Genomic DNA, 26,536 nt, shown 5'->3' on the forward strand with positions numbered 1-26,536 from the left:
GATCTGGGTTGGTACAAAAGTTGTTAACCGGAGTCGGGTGACCTGGGCTGGTTCTAGAGGTGTAGTATTGGAGCGGCGTGACCTGGGTTGGTGCTAGAGGTGTAATACCGGAATGGGATGGCCTGGGCTGGTTCTAGAGGTATACAACCGGAGTGGGGGTGACCTGGGTTGGTTCTAGAGGTGTAAACCGGAGTGAGGGTGGCCTGCGTTGGTTCTAGAGGTGTTATACCGGAAGGGAACGACCTGTGTTGTACCAAAGGTGTTATGCCGGAGTGGGGTGACCTTGGTTGGTACCAGAGGTGTAAACCGGAGTGGGTGGCCTCGGTTGATTTAGATTTAGATATCATTGCATGATCACGTGAGTATCTTATGGTCTCGGCCTGCTAAAAGGAGACTACAATATATGTTCAATATTATGACTTTACTTATGTCGAAGCAATCATGCTGTTGATGGTTTCAACATCTAGTTATTAGGAAGATAAGTTTACTATCGCTTTATTTCTATCAATATGTTATTCAAATTTATATTTAGTTTAGCTAATACACAACAAAATCAATTTGAATATTGCAAGCAATTGATTTCCTTCACATAAATGACATATTAAAATGTTTACAAGAAAACGCTGACCTTTAAAGAAGAAAAGAAAACAACAATCTTGTTTGTTTTTGTTTATTTTCAGGCGATGCATTTCTTTTATGGCCTGGGTGCTTTTGTGAGTCCTATGATTGCAGCGCCTTTCATATTGAACGTGGACTGTTCGAAATACATTGACGGCGTGACGCTGAAACCTCCGGTCACGGGAGCAGTTGAAAATATGACGTCAGTTCCGCCAAATCCCCCGCGTTTGTCTCGTGCCATCAATTTGAGTAATTCCAAAACTGCTTTCCTGATTTTAGGTTCAATTCAGGTAAGAAATTGTAAGGATTATTACATTATTGTAAGGATTATTACATTATTGTAAGGATTATTACATTATTGTAAGGATTATTACATTATTATAAGGATTATCACACTACTGTTAGGATTATTACATTATTGTAAGGATTATCACACTACTGTTAGGATTATTACATTATTGTAAGGATTATTACATTATTGTTAGGATTATTACATTATTATAAGGATTATTACATTATTGTAAGGATTATTACATTATTGTACGGATTATTACATTATTGTAAGGATTATTACATTATTGTAAGGATTATTAATTATTGTAAGGATTAATACATTATTGTAAGGATTATTACATTGTTGTAAGTATTATTACATTATTGTTAGGATTATTACATTATTGTAAGGATTATTACATTATTGGAAGGATTATTACATTATTGTAAGGATTATTATATTATTGTAAGGATTATTACATTATTGTACGGATTATTACATTATTGTTAGGATTATTACCTTGTAAGGATTATTACATTATTGTAAGGATTATTACATTATTGTACGGATTATTACATTATTGTAAGGATTATTACATTATTGTTAGGATTATTACCTTGTAAGGATTATTACATTATTGTTAGGATTATTACATCATTGTAAGGATTACTACATTATTGTAAGGATTATTACATTATTGTAAGGATTATTACATTATTGTAAGGATTATTACATTATTGTAAGGATTATTACATTATTGTTAGGATTATTACATTATTGTAAGGATTACTACATTATTGTTAGGAGTATAACATTATTGTAAGGATTATTACATTATTGTAAGGATTATTACATTATTGTTAGGAGTATAACATTATTGTAAGGATTATTACATTATTGTAAGGATTATTACATTATTGTAAGGATTATTACATTATTATAAGAATTATTACATTGTTGTAAGGATTATTACATTATTGTAAGGATAATAATATTATTGTTTTGGTTGTTATATTATTGTTAGGATTATTACATTATTGTTAGGATTATTACATTATTGTTAGGATTATTACATTATTGTTAGGATTATAACATTATTGTAAGGATTATTACATTATTGTAAGGATTATTACATTATTGTAAGGATTATTACATTATTGTAAGGATTATTACATTATTGTAAGGATTATTACATTATTATAAGAATTATTACATTATTGTAAGGATTATTACATTATTATAAGAATTATTACATTGTTGTAAGGATTATTACATTATTGTAAGGATAACTACATTATTATAAGAATTATTACATTATTGTAAGGATTATTACATTATTATAAGAATTATTACATTGTTGTAAGGATTATTACATTATTGTAAGGATTATTACATTATTGTAAGGATTATTACATTATTATAATGATTATTACATTATTGTAAGGATTATTACATTATTGTAAGGATTATTACATTATTGTAAGGATTATTACATTTTTGTAAGGATTATTACATTATTGTAAGGATTATTACATTATTGTAAGGATTATTACATTATTGTAAGGATTATTACATTATTGTAAGGATTATAACATTATTGTAAGGATTATTACATTATTGTAAGGATTATTACATTATTGTAAGGATTATTACATTATTGTTAGGATTATTACATTATTGTAAGGATTATTACATTATTATAATGATTATTACATTATTATAAGGATTATTACATTATTGTTAGGATTATTACATTATTGTAAGGAGTATTACATTATTGTAAGGATTATTACATTATTGTAAGGATTATTACATTATTGTAAGGATTATAACATTATTGTAAGGATTATTACATTATTGTAAGGATTATTACATTATTGTAAGGATTATTACATTATTGTTAGGATTATTACATTATTGTAAGGATTATTACATTATTATAATGATTATTACATTATTATAAGAATTATTACATTATTGTAAGGATTATTACATTATTATAAGAATTATTACATTATTGTAAGGATTATTACATTATTGTTAGGATTATTACATTATTGTAAGGATTATTACACTATTGTAAGGATTATTACATTATTGTTAGGATTATTACATTATTGTAAGGATTATTACATTATTATAATGATTATTACATTATTATAAGGATTATTACATTATTGTTAGGATTATTACATTATTGTAAGGATTATTACATTATTATAAGAATTATTACATTATTGTAAGGATTATTACATTATTATAAGAATTATTACATTATTGTAAGGATTATTACATTATTATAAGAATTATTACATTTTTGTAAGGATTATTACATTATTGTAAGGATTATTACATTGTTGTAAGGATTATTACATTATTATAAGAATTATTACATTTTTGTAAGGATTATTACATTATTGTAAGGATTATTACATTGTTGTAAGGATTATTACATTATTATAAGAATTATTACATTTTTGTAAGGATTATTACATTATTGTAAGGATTATTACATTGTTGTAAGGATTATTACATTATTGTAAGGATTATTACATTATTGTTAGGATTATTACATTATTGTAAGGATTATTACATTATTGTAAGGATTATTACATTATTAAGGATTATTACATTATTGTAAGGATTATTACATTATTGTAAGGATTATTACATTATTGTAAGGATTATTACATTATTGTAAGGATTATTACCTTGTAAGGATTATTACATTATTGTAAGGATTATTACATTATTGTTAGGATTATTACATTATTGTAAGGATTATTACATTATTGTAAGGATTATTACATTATTGTAAGGATTATTACATTATTGTAAGGATTATTACATTATTCTAAGGATTATCACATTATTAGCTCACCTGCCCGAAGGGCAAGTGAGGTTATGCCGTGGCGCGGCGTCCGTCGTCCGTCCGTCCGTCGTCCGTCCGGCCGTCCGGCTTCAACTTTCCATTCAAGCAACTTCTTCTCAATAACCAAAAGGCCTAGAGACCTAATATTGGGCCTGTAGCATGCTGGGGTGAAGGGCTACCAAGTTTGTTCAAATGAATGACCTTGACCTTCATTCAAGGTCACAGGAGTCAAAAAGGCTAAAATCTTCAAACGACTTCTTCTCAACAACCAACAGTCCCAGGGAGTTGATATTGGGTCTGTAGCATGCTGGGGTAAAGGGCTACCAAGTTTGTTCAAATGAATGACCTTGACTTTCATTCAAGGTCACAGGAGTCAAAAAGGCTAAAAAAAAATTAGACGACTTCTTCTAAATAGCCAAAAGACCCAGGGACTTGATATTGGGTCTGTAGCATGCTGGGGTGAAGGGCTACCAAGTTTGTTCAAATGAATGACCTTGACCTTCATTCAAGGTCACAGGAGTCAAAAAGGCTAAAATCTTTAAACGACTTCTTCTCAATAACCAAGAGTCCCAGGGACTTGATATTGGGTCTGTAGCATGCTCGGGTGAAGGGCTACCAAGTTTGTTCAAATGAATGACCTTGACTTTCATTCAAGGTCACAGGGGTCAAAAAGGCTAAAATCTTTAAACGACTTCTTCTCAATAACCAAGAGTCCCAGGGAGTTGATATTGGGTCTGTAGCATGCTGGGGTGAAGGGCTACCAAGTTTGTTCAAATGAATGACCTTGACCTTCATTCAAGGTCACAGGAGTCAAAAAGGCTAAAATCTTTAAACGACTTCTTCTCAATAACCAAGAGTCCCAGAGGCCTAATATTTGGCCTGTAGCATGCTGGGGTGAAGGGCTCCCAAGTTTGTTCAAATGAATGACCTTGACTTTCATTCAAGGTCACAGGAGTCAAAAAGGCTAAAATCTTTAAACGACTTCTTCTCAATAACCAAGAGTCCCAGAGACCTAATATTTGGCCTGTAGCATGCTGGGGTGAAGGGCTCCCAAGTTTGTTCAAATGAATGACCTTGACTTTCATTCAAGGTCACAGGAGTCAAAAAGGCTAAAATCATTTAAACGACTTCTTCTCAATAACCAAGAGTCTCAGGGAGTTGATATTGGGTCTGTAGCATGCTGGGGTAAAGGGCTACCAAGTTTGTTCAAATGAATGACCTTGACCTTCATTCAAGGTCACAGGGGTCAAAAAGGCTAAAATCTTTAAACAACTTCTTCTCAATAACCAAGAGTCCTAGGGAGTTGATATTGGGTCTGTAGCATGCTGGGGTGAAGGGCTACCAAGTTTGTTCAAATGAATGACCTTGACTTTCATTCAAGGTCACAGGAGCCAAAAAGGCTAAAATCTTTAAACGACTTCTTCTCAATAACCAAGAGTCCCAGAGACCTAATATTTGGCCTGTAGCATGCTGGGGAGAAGGGCTACCAAGTTTGTTCAAATGAATGACCTTGACCTTCATTCAAGGTCACAGGGGTCAAAAAGGCTAAAATCTTCAAACGACTTCTTCTCAATAACCAACAGTCCCAGGGAGTTGATATTGGGTCTGTAGCATGCTGGGATGAAGGGCTACCTAGTTTGTTCAAATGAATGGCCTTGACCTTCATTCAAGGTCACAGGGGCCAAAAAGGCTAAAATCTTTAAACGACTTCTTCTCGATAACCAACAGTCCCAGAGACCTAATATTTGGCCTGTAGCATGCTGGGGTAAAGGGCTACCAAGTTTGTTCAAATGAATGACCTTGACTTTCATTCAAGGTCACAGGAGTCAAAAAGGCTAAAATCTTTAAACGACTTCTTCTCAATAACCAAGAGTCCCAGAGACCTAATATTTGGCCTGTAGCATGCTGGGGTGAAGGGCTACCAAGTTTGTTCAAATGAATGACCTTGACTTTCATTCAAGGTCACAGGAGTCAAAAAGGCTAAAATCTTTAAACGACTTCTTCTCAATAACCAAGAGTCCCAGAGAGCTGATATTGGGCTCTGTAGCATGCTGGGGTAAGGGCTCCCAAGTTTGTTCAAATGAATGACCTTGACTTTCATTCAAGGTCACAGGAGCCAAAAAGGCTAAAATCTTTAAACGACTTCTTCTCAATAACCAAGAGTCCCAGGAGACCTAATATTGGGCCTGTAGCATGCTGGGGAGAAGGGCTACCAAGTTTGTTCAAATGAATGACCTTGACTTTCATTCAGGGTCACAGGGGTCAAAAGGCTAAAATCTTAAACGACTTCTTCTCAATAACCAAGAGTCCTAGGGAGTTGATATTGGGGTCTGTAGCATGCTGGGTGAAGGGCTACCAGTTTGTTCAAATGAATGGACCTTGACTTTCATTCAAGGTCACAGGAGCCAAAAAGGCTAAAATCTTTAAACGACTTCTTCTCAATAACCAAGAGTCCCAGAGACCTAATATTTGGCCTGTAGCATGCTGGGGTAGAAGGGCTACCAAGTTTGTTCAAATGAATGACCTTGACCTTCATTCAAGGTCACAGGAGTCAAAAAGGCTAAAATCTTCAAACGACTTCTTCTCAATAACCAACAGTCCCAGGGAGTTGATATTGGGTCTGTAGCATGCTGGGATGAAGGGCTACCTAGTTTGTTCAAATGAATGGCCTTGACCTTCATTCAAGGTCACAGGGGCCAAAAAGGCTAAAATCTTTAAACGACTTCTTCTCGATAACCAACAGTCCCAGAGACCTAATATTTGGCCTGTAGCATGCTGGGGTAAAGGGCTACCAAGTTTGTTCAAATGAATGACCTTGACTTTCATTCAAGGTCACAGGAGTCAAAAAGGCTAAAATCTTTAAACGACTTCTTCTCAATAACCAAGAGTCCCAGAGACCAAATATTTGGCCTGTAGCATGCTGGGGTGAAGGGCTACCAAGTTTGTTCAAATGAATGACCTTGACTTTCATTCAAGGTCACAGGAGTCAAAAAGGCTAAAATCTTTAAACGACTTCTTCTCAATAACCAAGAGTCCCAGAGAGTTGATATTGGGTCTGTAGCATGCTGGGGTAAAGGGCTACCAAGTTTGTTCAAATGAATGACCTTGACTTTCATTCAAGGTCACAGGAGCCAAAAAGGCTAAAATCTTTAAACGACTTCTTCTCAATAACCAAGAGTCCCAGAGACCTAATATTTGGCCTGTAGCATGCTGGGGAGAAGGGCTACCAAGTTTGTTCAAATGAATGACCTTGACCTTCATTCAAGGTCACAGGGGTCAAAAAGGCTAAAATCTTCAAACGACTTCTTCTCAATAACCAACAGTCCCAGGGAGTTGATATTGGGTCTGTAGCATGCTGGGATGAAGGGCTACCTAGTTTGTTCAAATGAATGGCCTTGACCTTCATTCAAGGTCACAGGGGCCAAAAAGGCTAAAATCTTTAAACGACTTCTTCTCGATAACCAACAGTCCCAGAGACCTAATATTTGGCCTGTAGCATGCTGGGGTAAAGGGCTACCAAGTTTGTTCAAATGAATGACCTTGACCTTCATTCAAGGTCACAGGGGTCAAAAAGGCTAAAATCTTTAAACAACTTCTTCTCGATAACCAACAGTCCCAGAGACCTAATATTTGGCCTGTAGCATGCTGGGGTGAAGGGCTACCTAGTTTGTTCAAATGAATGACCTTGACCTTCATTCAAGGTCACGTCGATCAAGTATGCTTAAATCTTTAAATGACTTTTAGTGAAAAGCCAAAGTGCAGAGAGACATTATATTGGTCCTGTAGCATGCTTTCAAATAACTGCAGGATCCATATATGAAAAGATCACTGCATTGCAGGTGAGCGATTTGGGCCCATTGGGCCCTTGTTGTAAGGATTATTACATTATTGTAAGGATTATTACATTGTTGTTAGGATTATTACATTATTGTAAGGATTATTACATTATTGTAAGGATTATTACATTTTTGTAAGGATTATTACATTATTGTAAGGATTATTACATTATTGTAAGGATTATTACATTGTTGTTAGGATTATTACATTATTGTAAGGATTATTACATTATTGTTAGGATTATTACATTATTGTAAGGATTATTACATTATTGTAAGGATAACTACATTATTATAAGAATTATTACATTATTGTAAGGATTATTACATTATTATAAGGATTATTACATTTTTGTAAGGATTATTACATTATTGTAAGGATTATTACATCATTGTAAGGATTATTACATTATTGTAAGGATTATTACATTATTGGAAGGATTATTACATTATTGTACGGATTATTACATCATTGTAAGGATTATTACATCATTGTAAGGATTATTACATCATTGTAAGGATTATTACATCATTGTAAGGATTATTACATCATTGTTAGGAGTATCACATTATTGTAAGGATCATTACATTATTATAAGGATTATTACATTATTATAAGGATTATTACATTATTGTTAGGATTATTACATATCACATTTTCTATCGTTGATATTAACAGCTAGTTATTACGATAATCGTGGTGCTGGTGGTTGTACTGGAGAAACAGAGATTTATTGGGACCGGTGCTGCCCTCTCTCAGTCAAACAGTGCTAGATCACTGCATTCAGTCTCGTCAGACAAAGGTAGGTAAAAGTCGCAAGTACAAATATATCTTGGACGAAACAGTTTTGTGATTTGTCTAAAAGAAACACTCCCAAACTAAATAAGGATTTATAATATCGCTTAAGCATATATTGTATTTCTTATGTTTTCAGTATTGCTAATATAGATCTGTGAATACATTGATAATTTTAACGCAGTCGTGGTGGTATGTGATTGTTTCAAAGACATCGACAGTCCGACCGATAGGATACAAAATACATAATTATGCCATCATTACATGCAAACAAAAGAGGTAATTGCTCTTTCCAGGCTGATATCATGTAGTCTTGTTTGATATATTTGTATTCTGAGTAGAGGACATACATATCAGATGGTCTTCATAAATGTGTACCTTTCAGACCTCAACGACATTTCCGGGGAGGGAGTGATCGAGAGATGCTTCTACTGTGGTACTCGAGAGATGTTGCTTGTGACGTCAATCACCTCCATTTTGTTATTTATATTCGACGGTTTGCAGGTAAATATCGACTTTGTTTGAGGTGAACATGTGGTTTTACTAACCTTAAAGAGAAACCGAGACTTGCTATATTTACCATGTCCATATAGCCACGTGTATTACTGCAATTAGTGGTTAACTGTTATAGAAGAAACGAAAATATGATTTTGTTTACCATTTCATCAGACAGAGTCCGAAAATGGATTATCAACATTGTGACAATTGGAGTGACTCATTAAAGCAACTTACCTGTTAAAATATTAACTATCACGTGACCACGTTTCGGCCAAACAGATTAATGGAGCTGCTGGGCTTTTCTGTTATTAGTTATTGGGAAAAAATTCTGTATAGGGACGATTTAAACATTAAAAAATTCTCCAACTAATTACCTGAAATGAATATTGAATGTAGCTTATAGACTCCTTTACCCTTTTGTTCGGTCTCAGCCGGATGAGGAAGATTTTAAGTTGACACCCTCAAAAAGCCTCGTGTTTGTCAACTTAAAATCTCCCTTCTCGGGTTGAAATCCCCCTTACTGGCTCCCAAGGGGATTAGTGATTTTCTCTTACCCTGTTTACCCTCTCATGTATCTAATATTGACGTTACATCAGTGCAAGTCAATGTTGACTGTCTCTGCCCTAGCCACTACCGGCACAACGTGATCACCATGTTTGAAGTATGTGAGAAATTACAAGAGTTGGTTAGGTTTGTATTGTTTAACGTCCTACCAACAGCTAAGGTCATTTAAGGAAGTCTCCCCGTATGCGAAATGCATGCATGTGGTGAATGCGTGTGTTTTGGGAGACTGCGGTATGTTGATGTTTGTCTCCTTGTAATAGAGTGGAACTGATGCCGACTTTATAGTTCTACCTCACTGAAGTGCATTGTGATGGTTCATGGATATGGGCATTTCAGCTGCATAGTCCAATAGCTAGCTTTTTTGGCTGTGCGGTTGAGTGTCGTGTCTGTGTACCGAAGATTAAGCAACGTCGAGCGTGGTTAGCTCTTGGATGGGTGACCGCTCCGTTGTTCCCCCTGTGCACTTTACAGTACTGCCGAAGTCCCAACGTAGGACAACCCATCCGGTCACATTATATTAACAACGGCCGAACCACTCCCAAAAATATTGAGCGCTAAGCATGAGTAGCAACTACCATTTTGATAGACTCTAGATCTAGTATGTCTCGACTAGGGGACAGAACCAAACGCCTGCCTTACAGAGGCCAACGCTCCCAAAAACCAAATTTAATCGCCTCTTACGATCATGCAACGAAGGCAGCAGGTACAGTTATAACCCCTACCTGCAGGGTTAAACCACAAGGAATAAGTGGTTAAGTTTCAGAATTGTTTCTTCTTATAATATAATTATATTTTATAATATTTTTACCAGTGAAATAAAAAGCGGAATCAAATAAGAAAAGAATGCTTTATTTGCTTGCAGTGAAAATAACAAAAGCTATTTTCACTTTAATATTTTTTTCATTCAAACTCCAATGACTAGACAATTGACCAATCAGAAAGATCGATGCAAAAGTGAATGGGTCATATCAGTATTGTTAGGTTTGACACTGTATTTTTACGATATTAGGAGGTAAAAAATGAGATCAACAGAATATTTAATAGTGTTCTTAAAGGTATCCCATATTTCACTTATATGGCTCATATTATGGTATATTTGCCATAGATTAGACGCAATTGTGAAGTAAGTGCTTAATTACTGAAGACTATATATACCCACCATATTGTATACTAGTTCAAAATAACGAAATAACTACAACAAGTGTTTAGTGTATGCGATATTTATTTAACAAGGAATGATTTTTTTTTCAGTCATCATATGCAGACTATATTTATTCCTATTCGGAAAAGAATGTGAGTGGTCTTAAAAAGGGAGAAGGGGCCGTTTTAAACGCCTGTTTTTGGGTAAGTTTTATTTGTGATAATGGTGAAGCTTTTCTTATTTTCTTTGTCATATTATCTTAATATATACGGATACATGTGTTAAGATTCAATAAATCTTTATAAGAAATGAATTTACACAGTAGGACAAAAAACATGATAGTTTCTACACATCAGGACGAAATACATAATATAATTAACACATCAAAACAAAATACATAAAAGGGTTTACACATCAGGACAAAATACACCATAGTCTACACAAGATGACGAAATAGACAACCTTATCAACAAACAAAATATTAATGTACAACAGCGTCAATACACAAAAACAAAATGCGTTGTAGTATTAACACACAAAGGCGAATCGTTGAAAAGCGTCAAAGTGAAACAAGAAATATTTAAAAAAAAAAAGATAAACGGCATAGTTTTAATGCTGGTGATTATAATGTAAATCTGCTATTGAAATAAATTAACGAACTAATGCATTTCAGCACGGATAACAAAATTATATCGGTTTGAGTCATTTTTGGTGATAATAAGACTGCATCCGAATCAGGAATATAATTTTATTAATGTGTCATTTGAAAAGATACACCCACTTATTCAGCTTGCATTCAATCTTAACTTTGTTTCGTTTTTAACTGCATATCTACATTTTGCATCTACCGTTACATTGACCAATCACATACTTCATCTTGACCAGTAACGCCACCTGTCGCGTCATATCCGGTGCCAAAAGAATATTATACGGCTATGCCGAAAAAACGTGTAAAACATTGTCAACTGATAAAATTGCACAAGAGTTTTAGCGCCACAGTACTTTCAGTACTTTGATTGAATGTATAATTGACCAATCACATACTTCAGCTTGACCAGTAACGCCACCTGTCGCATCATATCCGGGGCCGAAAGAATATTATACGGCTATACCGAAAAATCTAGAGTAGCGTAGACCAAATGTAATGTAGCGTCAACATGCAAAGACAGAATGTATTGTAGCGTCAACATACAAAGACAGAATGTATTGTAGCGTCAACATACAAAGACAGAATGTATTGTAGCGTCAACATACAAAGACAGAATGTATTGTAGCGTCAACATACAAAGACAGAATGTATTGTAGCGTCAACATACAAAGACAGAATGTATTGTAGCGTCAACATACAAAGACAAAATGTATTATTATACCTCATGTTTATAACAGTGCCTGTGATTAGCCGAAACGCATCACGTGGAAGGGGATAAACCATCATATCTCCCTGAGGCGCGTGAGCCAGGGAGACAAATATCATATCTCCCTGGACCGCGTGCCCCATGGCGACCCCCACATTCTGTTGCGAGGACTTGTCTCCCTTCCAGTTATTTACAAATGGCAGACGAACAGTAACGCAAACATTTTAGTGCAGTCGAAGAAGCAGAAATAGATAAAATTCTGCAAAACAAGATTGCTCAGAACACGAAAATATCGACAAATGTACACACCAACTGTTTCCAAGAGTTTCTAAAAGAAACTGTCAATAACACCTTGACCTGGAATCTATCAATTGAGCGACCGGGATCACAGGGGTTGTGATAAAAATGATATTTCATATCTTCAGTTTATTTTTGAGCATCATCATTACTGATTGTTTTTCGGTATAATAAACAATTTATGGCCCTGGGTGCAGGGTAATTTGAATGATACCTTCGGGTAAACAAACCTTCATATTACCTTGCATCCAGGGCCATAAATGCATATTGTAGCGTCAACATACATTATGTACAAAGACAAAATGTATTGTAGCGTCAACATACAAAGAATGTATTGTAGCGTCAACATATAAAGACAAAGTGTATTGTAGCGTCAACATATAAAGACAAAGTGTATTGTAGCGTCAACATATAAAGACAAAGTGTATTGTAGCGTCACCATACAAAGAATGTATTGTAGCGTCAACATATACAGACAAAGTGAATTGTAGCGTCAACATACAAAGAATGTATTGTAGCGTCAACATATAAAGACAAAGTGTATTGTAGCGTCAACATACAAAGAATGTATTGTAGCGTCAACATATAAAGACAAATTGTATTGTAGCGTCAACATATAAAGACAAAGTGTATTGTAGCGTCAACATATAAAGACAAAGTGTATTGTAGCGTCAACATACAAAGAATGTATTGTAGCGTCAACATATAAAGACAAAGTGTATTGTAGCGTCAACATATAAAGACAAAGTGTATTGTAGCGTCAACATATAAAGACAAAGCGTATTGTAGCGTCAACATATAAAGACAAAGTGTATTGTAGCGTCAACATACAAAGAATGTATTGTAGCGTCAACATATAAAGACAAAGTGTATTGTAGCGTCAACATACAAAGAATGTATTGTAGCGTCCACATATAAAGACAAAGTGTATTGTAGCGTCACCATATAAAGACAAAGTGTATTGTAGCGTCAACAAATAAAGACAAAGTGTATTGTAGCGTCCACATATAAAGACAAAGTGTATTGTAGCGTCAACATACAAAGAATGTATTGTAGCATCAACATATAAAGACAAACTGTATTGTAGCGTCAACATATAAAGACAAAGTGTATTGTAGCGTCAACATATAAAGACAAAGTGTATTGTAGCGTCAACATATAAAGACAAAGTGTATTGTAGCGTCACCATACAAAGAATGTATTGTAGCGTCAACATACAAAGAATGTATTGTAGTGTCAACATATAAAGACAAAGTGTATTGTAGCGTCACCATACAAAGAATGTATTGTAGCGTCAACATATACAGACAAAGTGTATTGTAGCGTCAACATACAAAGAATGTATTGTAGTGCAACATATAAAGACAAAGTGTATTGTAGCGTCAACATACAAAGAATGTATTGTAGCGTCAACATATAAAGACAAATTGTATTGTAGCGTCAACATATAAAGACAAAGTGTATTGTAGCGTCAACATATAAAGACAAAGTGTATTGTAGCGTCAACATACAAAGAATGTATTGTAGCGTCAACATATAAAGACAAAGTGTATTGTAGCGTCAACATATAAAGACAAAGTGTATTGTAGCGTCAACATATAAAGACAAAGCGTATTGTAGCGTCAACATATAAAGACAAAGTGTATTGTAGCGTCAACATACAAAGAATGTATTGTAGCGTCAACATATAAAGACAAAGTGTATTGTAGCGTCAACATACAAAGAATGTATTGTAGCGTCAACATATAAAGACAAAGTGTATTGTAGCGTCAACATATAAAGACAAAGTGTATTGTAGCGTCCACATATAAAGACAAAGTGTATTGTAGCGTCACCATATAAAGACAAAGTGTATTGTAGCGTCAACAAATAAAGACAAAGTGTATTGTAGCGTCCACATATAAAGACAAAGTGTATTGTAGCGTCAACATACAAAGAATGTATTGTAGCATCAACATATAAAGACAAACTGTATTGTAGCGTCAACATATAAAGACAAAGTGTATTGTAGCGTCAACATATAAAGACAAAGTGTATTGTAGCGTCAACATATAAAGACAAAGTGTATTGTAGCGTCACCATACAAAGAATGTATTGTAGCGTCAACATACAAAGAATGTATTGTAGTGTCAACATATAAAGACAAAGTGTATTGTAGCGTCAACATATAAAGACAAAGCGTATTGTAGCGTCAACATATAAAGACAAAGTGTATTGTAGCGTCAACATACAAAGAATGTATTGTAGCGTCAACATATAAAGACAAAGTGTATTGTAGCGTCAACATACAAAGAATGTATTGTAGCGTCAACATATAAAGACAAAGTGTATTGTAGCGTCAATATATAAAGACAAAGTGTATTGTAGCGTCCACATATAAAGACAAAGTGTATTGTAGCGTCACCATATAAAGACAAAGTGTATTGTAGCGTCAACAAATAAAGACAAAGTGTATTGTAGCGTCAACATATAAAGAATGTATTGTAGCGTCAACATACAAAGAATGTATTGTAGCGTCAACATACAAAGAATGTATTGTAGCGTCAACATACAATGACAGAAATGTACCAGGGTGTAAATGCATGATAAAAGGCACAGTGAAATATTACATCATACATGTACAATTTGATCCATATCCCCTTTCCTATTGTAGGGCCTGTTTGCCTTGGGGCGACTTTTATCCATCGGAATAGCCACACGGTTTACTCCCGCATTCATGCTGCTTTGTAATATAGTAAGTACAGTTCACTATTTATCTATTTTAACTGTTTGTATAGAATATGGAGGCCATGTCAGTATCTGCTACTGTAAACGTACATATTTTAGTGGTTATCTTATTTCAGTGGTAATCTTATTTTTGTGGTAATCTTATTTTTGCGGTAATCTTATTTTAGCGATTTCGCGCTGGAAGCATTCCGCTAAATTATGATTCCGCTAATTGTAGTTTATCTACATTGGTTTCTATGGCAACCATTTTTGCTGCGCTAATTCATCATGCCGCTGATCTGCTTAAATTTGTTTTCGTGGTAAAATTGGAGCGCGTGAAATGAAGTACGTTTAAAGTAGTTTTTTCTTATTGTTTAGTTAGTACATTGTTTATTTAGTACATAGTTTAGTTAGTACATAATTTAGTTAGTACATTGTTTAGTAGTACATAGTTTAGTTAGTACATAGTTTAGCTAGTACATTGTTTAGTTGGTACATAGTTTAGTTGGTACATTGTTTAGTTAGTACATAGTTTAGTTAGTACAATGTTTAGTTAGTACATAGTTTAGCTAGTACATTGTTTAGTTAGTACATTGTTTAGTTAGTACATTGTTTAGTTACTGTAGTACATTGTTTAGCTAATACTTTTCGGTCTATCAGGCCAAAACAGTCGAGCTAGCCAAATAACAGCGTTTATGCTTTATACTTTTTGTTTTTGACTTATGAATATATTTCTGGTATATAAAATAAAAAAGTGATTTCCCGAAACTATTAACTGTTGTGTGGTTATAATGATAAATGCAAAATATTACAGAACGGTAAGATACCTACTATGTCGTTAAGTTTTGAGCATGACATCAATTTTTTTTTTTCACGTTTTCATGCAGTCATGCTACATAACCACTGCGAACACATGAAATCGATTTTATATTTTCAAAACGTTAATAAGAAATTCAACACTACCTTCAAATGAATTTGTGTATAAGAATAGATTTCTGCTTCCATACCATGGCAATATATTAATGTTCTTGTCAGAAATGTTTCCTTCATGTTAGAGATAATAAGCAAATTTCTCACAAGGCCAAAGTAGTGGACATTAGACAGGAGTAATGTAATGAATCAGGCCAGTATCAGCGTGCTCTTTAACACATGTTGATAAACACCATCAAAATCAAGTCTTTGAGAGAGGCTTATTATTATTGGGGTAAACATCCTATCACGGCCTTTCGGCCTTTTAGTGGTCGAGAAAGGATAATACCGTCATATACATTTTGTATTATCAGGGAAATTCTAGAACGATAGTTTATCTGATCTATGACAATCTAGTTGATATAAAATGCATCATTGCTAGAATATTTCATGGCAGTCTAATATCTTAAGTAGGATCTTTTTTAATTCTAAGAGTATTTTTTGTGTTTTTATTTAGTCAAAAATGTTTGACACCAGGTACTGGCGAAATTGCACGTGGCCGAAAAATATCGGTCGATTACCAGTACCGAGGGTCCAATATCCTGGACTATAACACAGACACCCATGATACACTTGTTTTATTACATAATCACTAAAACAAACTTAGAATCACTGAAATCTCGACTTTCCTGTAGGCATAGCACACTGTCGTCTGACAGGTTTGACACCAGAGTGACTTAGACGCTTAAAAGGGTAGGACTAAATTCGGAAACGTCACAGGTGTTCAATAGTTCGTCCGTGACCGTACAATAGTCATTTTACCCGTGTAATAGTTCGAAATGTAGCTTATTCCTATAGTTAAGGAAAATCAGACGCATTATGTAATGAAATAATCTATATCAAACTGTACCGTCAATCACGGAGTTTAAAGTTAGAACCGTTTTGATTCGGTGTTAATGTGCGAAGACTTCACAACCGGCCCCTGCAGATCTTACTTCTTTCAAACAGGGTTCCTGATTCTAGGGATTGGGAGCTATGCTTCCCTTAACCCATTTTTATTGCAAATTGCGTCGTTATTATAAATTGTGAGGTGACAGTGCCTACGGAATTTTAAAGTACATTGTTATGGACCAATACACAGTTCAGTAAGTCTATGGGGGATACCAGGCAATATTTACCTACCCCTCATATCAGATATGTCAATTTTGAACCAGTTCAGTCATATCGCTTCTGGTCGGGGTACTTGTCATACTTATTGAGAATCCATTGTTTTCCGACATCAGCACACACGACTAATCACGAACAATGCATGTTATATTAATTATGCATACTTACCTTTATGAGTGCGTAGTTATGACACGGTAAAACATGACATGTGACATGTTATGTATCCAAATGACAAATCGCTTATAGATTTATCAGTGAGAATTATTCCCTGTTGGTGTTTAAAAGGAAATATTCTGGCATGGTCTCGATTCTGACCTTGTTGATGAATGTGTTTACATGGATATGTTGAACGTTTTTTTTTTGAATGGGACATGTTTCTTTAATCATAACCCGATATGATTAGGTATAGAAGTTGGGAATGATAGCAGATTTCTGGTGCAGGAACAAGGAGCTCTCTATGAAGCATCACCATTACATGTTTTACTTACTTGTTCAGTAATGTGTTTACATATAATGTTTTGTAGGATCTGGTAAAGCATAAAGATAAAGTCATCATTGTATTTGTTTACAGATTAAGTCCTCTAGGATCTGGCAAAGCATAAAGATGAAGTCATCATTGTATTTGTTTACAGATTAAGTCCTCTAGGATCTGGCAAAGCATAAAGATAAAGTCATCATTGTATTTGTTTACAGATTAAGTCCTCTAGGATCTGGCAAAGCATAAAGATGAAGTCATCATTGTATTTGTTTACAGAAATTGTCTTGTAGTAGCTGGTAAAGCATACTGTCAGTGTTGACTTTGTTTACACAAATTGTCTTGTATGATCTGGTAAAGCATAAAGATAAAGTCATTGTTGTATTTGTTTACAGATAATGTTTTGTAGGAGCTGAAAGAACATACAAAAACGTAGTCATTGTTGTATCTGTTTATAGATAATGTCTTTAAGGATCTGGTAATGTCTTTAAGGGTCTGGTAAAGAGCATAAAGATAAAATCATCGTTGTATTTGCTTACATACATTGTCTTGTAGGATCTGGTAAAGCATAAAGATAAAGTCATTGTTGTATTTGTTTACAGATAGGATCTGGTATCGCCTTACTACTGACGTTGATATGCCGGACAGACCACACCGTCGTATACGTGGGCACGTGCATCATTGGCCTATTCATCAGTAGTATGTCACCATCGTGCATGTCAATGGCGGAGCAATATATCAAAATTACCCGTATGTATAGAATGAACTCATTGTGTGCTGTTCCTCTTTATAGATATGAAGTACAACAAACAGTAGACTAGACAAAACTTAAAATTAACTCAAAGACATGTATGGTTTAAACTTCATTTTATTGTTGTTAATTGCAATAGTACACACATTATACAAAGCAATGAAATGAGTCATAAACAAGAACATAATATTTATGTCAATCGTCTCCCTGTGTTTATAGAAAAGCTATTGAACAGTACTCACAAACTTGTGTCAAAAAGTGTCAAATATACGTATAACATGAGCAGGAAAAGGAAAGAGAAAGGGTACAATGGTTTAGAAAGGAATGATGCTCGGGCATTCCATTTCAGGAACAAACGTTGATTGCATGATAACAAGCAATCAAATCCATTTAGTAGTGGAAACCATTAAGGGATTTGTCTTACGCATGTAAATATAGAAACAAATGGTAGTGGGGCTTGAATGAAAAATCATACAGACTATAAATCAAAGATTGGTACCAATTTCTATCATCGATCATGTGAATTTTGCATATATTTCTTAATACACAATGTATGTAAATTGTGGGTAACGTAGTAAGTGTCAGTCCGGTAGGTTATTTTTTACATTTTTTTAATCTGTGGTTTGTATTCCCTGTGGATCAAGGGGCCTAGTCTTCAGATAATGTCATTATTGATTACTTTTCTCCTTAGCTTATACTCCCTAATTCATCCGGCCAACGCAAACGATATGCGTGCGTCAAAAAATATAAAGGATGATATTTGATAACGCTAATAAAGTGTGGAATTGTGATGCTTTCATCACAAAAGCGGTGGGAAATATCCGTCTCTGTCTGGAGAGGAATAATGATAGTTAGTCCAAACCCAATTGTCTTTTCGTGTGGAATTGAAGTATAATGTTTACTGCAAAATCATATAAGAAATATGCGGTTCGAAATCATTTACTGAAATATACGTTTATGGGACATGATCAACTGATTAACGATTGATTTACTATCTTAATAAAATGAGATGTCAACTATAATTTGTAATGACTTTTTTTTAAACATAAATTGAGAAGTATTTTTTTCTTTTTACCATATTTTGTGAAATTATCGTCTGCACAAGAAAAGTTGCATCGTCGAAAACTGTACGCCATTCTAAGTCTTACACAACTAATTCAGTTAATCAGCTGCTGTTTCCCTATTGAAGAAAATGTGGTTCTTAGCTTTGTAGCTATTTCCCTGGGTAAATAACGTAGGAAATGAGTACTTTCTGTATTCGAGAATAAAGAATAGGGTCTTGCGATTTGAAAATAAGAAATATACTCTTCTACTGAAATGGAATGACGTAGGATTGTATGTCTACAAAAGAGGAAATTCCCCAGGTGGGGGTTCCCCAGTATTCTGTAGATATCTGTTTACTATGTTTCGAGTACTGGTGTGCTCTTATATGCCATTAAACCTATCCAATAACATCTTTTTTCAGGTAGCAAAAACTTTAAACTTTTAATTGACTATAAATTTCACATCTTTTGAACTTCAAATAAGCGATTGGGGGGACTGAGACTTTGGTAATAACACATGGTAAAATAATTAGTTATGTGAAACCTTTCTACAACTAATTCCTGACATTTGAATCATATAAAGGTCTTATCATTATAGATTTGTTATGCATTCTTGAAGTGGCGTCTTTGCAATACCTAAATACCTTTGTATTCCTGTCAGATCTTTTGGTGGTTCTGTCTCTGAAAATTGCCACTAGATAATTTATGTTTGTCGACAGGGTATAGACAGGTTTTAAGAGTAGCATTGGACTGGCCTTTTATTACGAATGGCCTTTATCCGTTCTGCTGCGACGAAGTCACGAATTCAACTGTGGACGATCAAAAGCTGTCTGTGAAGGCAGGCGATCAGCGTTACTGAAATAAAGTAGTGCAATCATCGCAAATTGTAGGAAATTGATGTGAATCTCTCAGTCAGACAGTGACGTAATAATTCATTTGGGGAAATGACAACTGGTAGGGAATCTAAATGGTTTTGGTGGAAATACCAATTTTATTTCTCCTTCGGAACTAAAAAAAAAAAAAAAACCCACACAAAAAATGCATCCTAAACAGCGTGCTTCTACCAAACAACTTCTACAAAGTGTTGCTGATAATTACAGATTTTACGCCATATTTATATATATGATGGATTTTATAATATGCAAAAATCGGTATCTTGTTGTTTCATACAATTATCGAAATTCAGTAAATATAAAAGCATGATTATTTTGATATAAACATTTAATAAATATTTAGTGTAGTAAATCTATGCTGATTTTCAAAGGGGGAACATAGTCATGAATATCGTTATTACGTAATTGTATTTATCATTTTCCAGCATCCGTTGCCTCTTGCCTGGTGGTATGTGCAGCCTTGGGGGAGACTCTATGTCCAGTCATTGTAGGAAATGTAAGTTGGACCATATATCTGATGCGGGGAGGTGTGACACCCGGCACAATGATTGTAACTCTAAGCTTAATCTGGTGATGGTATAACGTCAGGATGGCGTACGTTTTGGTTATGCTGGCTTTCTCAACTGATTAAGCTACTTTCAGATCTTAGTTTAGTTTTGTCCTGCTTAACGTCCTACCAAAATAGTTAAGGTCATTTAAGGGCGTGATTTGGAGACTGCGGTATATTCATGTTTGATGCCGACCTTATAGTGCGCCCTCACTGAAACATACTGCTAAAGACACCCAGCACCACAGCCAACGATGTCACATTCTACTGACAACAGGCGAACCAGTCATCCTACTCTCAAAATGCTGGTAGCTAAGGCAGGAGCAGAAACTAGCATTTTCATAGGCTCCGATATGTCCTGGCCAGGGGACGGAACCCAAAAGCCAAAGTCACAAGGACGAACGCCTGACTAAAAGGCAAAAGTTAGGCAGTGTCCAACGAAACATTTAAACGAAACAAATTGTTTAGAATGAGGGGAAAATGTAAGATCCCAAATTTAGTCACCTCTCATAAATCATGCAATGGAGGCAGCAGGCACAACCCTTACACCCTACTTGCAGGGTAGACTTTAAGACAGTGACCTAGACCTGAAGTTGCGTTATAGTTATTTCTGTTGTTCTATGCTTGGACATAAAAAGATAATCCTTCTCAATTCACATGTGATAGATATGGTTGCTGGTATAGATGCTGCACCTCTGAATTTATGAAACATTTTTTCAGTCATTCACCCAAAATTATAAATCATTTGACTGTTATCGATCAGTCCATTTAAGGGTCATATACATATAAACGTTGTATTGGGCTTTTTATTTATATTCATCTGTACGCCACCTAAGATGTTTTCTGATTAATAACGATAGGAATTCGTCGAATGAATTATCGACCGAAAATATCATTAACACATCTAAACTGGTGTTACCGTTCAATGTTCTATGTCTCTATATGATAGTTTATAAGTTTCTTGTGTCGTGATAAATGGGCCGGTTGTCTCAAACATTCGTTATCACTATATGACCATTTTTCTATTCTAGTAATACGCATCCAGCAATCATTTTTCTTTAATGGTCCAGTACCTACTTTGGACCATACCGGGGCCGCGGTGGCCGAGTGGTTAAGGTGTACCGACACTTTAACACTAGCCCTCCACCACTGGATTGCGAGTTCGAAACCTACGTGGGGCAGTTGCAAAGTACTGACCGTAGGCCGGTGGTTTTTCTCCGGGTACTCCGGCTTTCCTCCACCTCCAAAACCTGACACGTCCTTAAATGACCCTGGCTGTTAATAGGGCGTTAAACAAAAACAAACCAAACCGTCGTTATTACTTATTAGACCCTATATATTATGCAGTAATGAACATTTTGAAGTATGAGTAATAAGCAAGAAAAAATCTAGCAATAGGCATTCAGCAAACATCATTCTTTAAGGATCCAGTACCTATATAGGACCATACCTTCGTTATTAGTTACAAGACTCCATATACTATGTAGTAATGGATATTATTTTGAAGCATGAGTTATGAATAAAAAAAAGCTCCTACCTATATTTGATAAATGTTATTTTTTCCTGTAGCTGTTTGTGTCGTTCGGACCGCCCAGTTTCCTGGTATTTTGTTTGGTCATCGTGTCAATCGCCATGTTGTTTTACTGGGGACTATATGCGATAGGACGCGGCACACATAAGTATCAAGGTAAGATATTGTTGTTGTTGTTGTTTTTGTTGTTTTTTGATGGTTTCAGTGTTCTCATAAGGACATTTACTGCATTGAAGGTCCTTCATTTATCTTCAGAGGGTAGGATAATTTATCAGTTGTTTTTATATCTATTTATTCTATTTTGTATGTATTTTTGTAAAGAACATGGCATGGAGTCTTTCCTGTGGATGCCGGGATACAAAAAGCGTAAAGGAGGGGAGACAACTCTCATCAAACCGGCCGCAGTTAAATACTACTCACACATGGCAGAGGATGGAGTACCGGAAGGTACGGATAAGATGGAGCTGGACCCCTTCACGAGGCCACCTACAGACTATGACACCAGGAGTTATCTCCCCGACACGACCAGGAACGCCATGCACTGATATACATGTATCTACAGCAGAACTTGTAGTGAAAAACATTCCAAACTGAACATATTTCATTGCATTGGTTTGTTCAAGCATCGTTTCTAAAATTAATTTTAATTGATGAGCTATTCTTCACTAAAAGAAATTCTGTTTTAATGCCTGGAAGAATTTAGAAGCTGCTATAACGTGTCAATTTAGCAATACGCTTTTTATCAGATGTATGAAAAATAGCTTGATTTTGAGACATTGTTATTGTTGCTAAGTGTGAAAATATAGGATGTTATTCTATTGTTAAAATATAATTGTTATGATTGGAATATTTAGGTATTTTGCTAGGATTGTTCCAACAGTTATACTAGAGTTATCCCCCTTTGTTCTTGCCTCTCTTTCAGAATAACAAAATAAGTTCTATGTATATTAAAGAGACGGTTTGTTGATTTTCTGTGATATTTTATTTTATCAAGTTTCTTTTATTATATACTGTTAATCACTATTTTTGGCGTATATGTTATTTTCTTCACGAACATAACTTCAAAGCTTTATTTGCGAGAACTGGAATTCGGGATGGATTGATAAGATTGTATTTCAAATTTAATGACGATCTGATAACAACAATAAAGAAAGATATTTGGATGGGTCCTCATTTTAACTCAAATATTATTTTCTAGCGTGAGTAGAGTGATTTACATACTGCTTTTATTTTACAATTGGTACTCGCTGATACCGACAAAATGATTGATAGAATTGCTGTATAGCAAGTATGTCGATGTTCATTATGATGTTTGAATCTCTGGACGTTGTCGTTGATGGATTAATTAGAGTGCAATTAATCACATATCTTGTTTGCAGTGTAATTATATACAATTTATCAATTATGAATAGCTGTGCATTCTCATTTAAGTCGTGACGTCATAACTGCATGACGTCACATCTTTTATGACGTTATCAGAAAGAGATGAATATAAAGAGGACATCGGTATTTTATGTTTTTATTATGCATCATAGCTGATAAAGATTGATAAAATATGCTTGTTTACAAGATATTTTGTTTTTTGAAATTACCAGAATTGTACATCCGTTTCTGTTAAAATTTCTGAAACTTGTCTAAACTGTTTCATTTTACAAAATGTATATCATAAGAAGCTCGGTAAAAGGAATATTGGTTTTTATATATTGTATGCAACTAAAATGAAATGGAAACTCGTGTAAAAACTAAGTACTTTTATTCTATATGTGTGCTATGATGGTTGGAGGATAAAGAATTTGACATATAAGGAACAGTTTTACGGAGAACTACACAGCTTCATCATACAGCTGTTGACACAATTGCCCGGTCTGGTGAAGAGATATCGCCGACTAAGCACAACACCTAAACTATTAACTGGTATATGAAACACTACAGATTAAATAATACGCTTACAACTTGATTAAAATAAAGTACTGTATGTATTGCTTATATGTTTGTTTGATATTTTAAATGACTGTATCATACTGAAATTATAAGGAGAAGGCTGACAAAGGCTTTGCCTGATGCCCTATCCTTTTTGCAAGACAATTTGTTAAAATGTGGAATGGAAAGATATGAAAATATAGCACTTGAGTCGAGAATGAAGGGACAGAGTTTTTACTGTTACTTGTGTGTGCTACAAAGGGTCGCTGTTTTATTTATTGAGTTTGTTATGAAGTGACAGATAGATATTTGTTGTTTTGTGTGTGTGTCAGTTGGTTGGCAATAATTCCAATATACAATGTATAAAAAGTACATCCGTAGAACTCACGTGTCTTGCTTGGCTATCTGTTTTCTTGTCGTATGATGTCTTGTTGAACTATGACGATTTTCGCTTTTGTTAACAAAATATCATTTTATCATTTATAACAAATTTTATGACGAAAACGACATTAAGACTTTTTTTTCAATTTAAAACAAAATGTTATGTGTTATAAATCATTGTTATGTGGACCAATTGCTTAAAAATGTGCACGAACATGTTCTGTAACAAAGAACTCTGCATTTTTATTATGCTTTGGCTTTTCGCATCATTTTTCAAAAATATTAGAAGTAATTATAAAACCAGTTTATCGCTATAACAATACACTCTGATACTAACGTTAAGTTATCATTAGTTATTAACGCAATATTACAAGTGTATCCTTAGAATTCTGTAAACGTGATAAAATTTTGGTGCATCAACAACTAGCAATAGATTCACAAATTAATGAATTATTGCATCCACAAATTGATTAGCATGCCAAACTGTAATTAGTACAATGCTTTAACACCGAAGGCGCTTAAATTAGTATTTTCGTATATCACAAGTTTTGTTATATAACAAATTGGAAAGTTGAAAATCTTGCAAAGTTATGTTTAACTTCGTTGAAATATTGTGCTGAAAATATGAAATATTGAACTGAAAATATTCCATTAATGCATTATTCTCTTATTTCTAAAATTAGTTTCTCAAAATTTCCTTTGTTTTTTTTTTAAACTTTGATATTTCTTTATCTCCATAAACTACAATAATGTATCTAGTTTCCATTTCATTGTTCCAAGCTTGTAATAGTTTCAGGTTTCCCACCTTATCAGTACGATTTTAAGTTTAAAAGATAGACAATGTCTGTTGTACCATTCAATGTTTCCATTTTACTACAACAATGCTCCATTGATGGATTTCAACGTCGTGTGATGCCATCGTAATTATTTATTTATGAAGTCTTTCACTTTCTGCATCGAATAAATTCATGACGTCATCAATTGATTATTTTGTTATTACTTATATACATTTCCCAATGACATCATTGGTAATTTATATCGGCAACGCATAGTTACATCGTAGACTGGTTCCCTCCCTTAGTTCTCTACTATCCGCCAGGGCCGCGCTCCGCTCACACAGGACCGGAAGTGGGAAACCATGTTGAATTTTTCATTGGTTAATTTCTGTATCCGGTGTCGTTTGTATTGCTAATTAAAGACGCGGAAAAACCCAATACACGACGAATTTCAGAATCAAGAGTAAATAAACCCTTGATCTTCGGTTTCGGTTTTAAAATAACTTTGGGCAAACACTGCCCAATGTGCTTATGACATTAACATGACTGACGCTTATTCCTTCTGCAAACCATCTCCATGATGATCTAACTTGTGTAATTTAATTTCCCCTACGTCGAACTATTGGATCCCCTAATTCTTATACCGTTATATCCCACTACGATTGTTGTCGCGTTGGTGCCTTATTACATCTTATAAAACGACATTTTATCTATCAAATTGGCGCAGAGAACGCACTCAATTAAGCGACAACACGCATACACGCCAAAGTTCCAACACTGGATGGCCGTAATCAGCCATAGTACCCCCTCCCCCCCACCCCGCCCCCCTTGCCCGGACAACTCTTTCAACAATCCTCCAAACCTTTTTGAAACTCCACTGAAATGTGGCCAGTATACACTGAGTTTGTGCACATGGACTTATGTTTTTGATTCAGCTATTTTATGGAAGTTATGCCCCTTCTCCTGTGTCTGTAGACAGTACTTGCCGGACAGTTTTGTAAAAAAGAATTCGAAATCTATGCCTCAATACACATAAACACTTACATTGTACGCATTCGCTTACTATTGAGGGTTACCTCCCCGACATTTGTTGGTGTTGAAATATTTAAATGTATCTTAGAGAAGTTTTGCAACAGGCATTCTGATTGATCAACAGCTCTGTAAACAATGATAACTATATTTGTGG

The 26,536-nt window shown here is 34.7% G+C and overlaps 1 protein-coding gene across 1 annotated transcript in view; it reads left to right on the forward strand.

Moving 5' to 3' along the window:
* LOC117330841 (major facilitator superfamily domain-containing protein 4A-like) overlaps positions 1-25,555 on the forward strand; it is a 67,438-nt gene extending 41,883 nt beyond the window's left edge. The window contains exons 3-11 of the mRNA XM_033889365.1: positions 681-908; positions 8,280-8,403; positions 8,782-8,900; positions 10,710-10,802; positions 14,905-14,985; positions 18,111-18,258; positions 20,621-20,691; positions 22,312-22,429; positions 22,595-25,555. Of these exons, the coding sequence (XP_033745256.1) occupies positions 681-908; positions 8,280-8,403; positions 8,782-8,900; positions 10,710-10,802; positions 14,905-14,985; positions 18,111-18,258; positions 20,621-20,691; positions 22,312-22,429; positions 22,595-22,818 (1,206 nt within the window). The 3' untranslated portion in view covers positions 22,819-25,555. The remainder of the gene's footprint in view (positions 1-680; positions 909-8,279; positions 8,404-8,781; positions 8,901-10,709; positions 10,803-14,904; positions 14,986-18,110; positions 18,259-20,620; positions 20,692-22,311; positions 22,430-22,594) is intronic.
* The last annotated feature ends 981 nt before the right edge of the window (positions 25,556-26,536 follow it).

This window comes from Pecten maximus, chromosome 7 (assembly GCF_902652985.1).
Source record: "Pecten maximus chromosome 7, xPecMax1.1, whole genome shotgun sequence".
Classification (NCBI taxonomy): domain Eukaryota; kingdom Metazoa; phylum Mollusca; class Bivalvia; order Pectinida; family Pectinidae; genus Pecten; species Pecten maximus.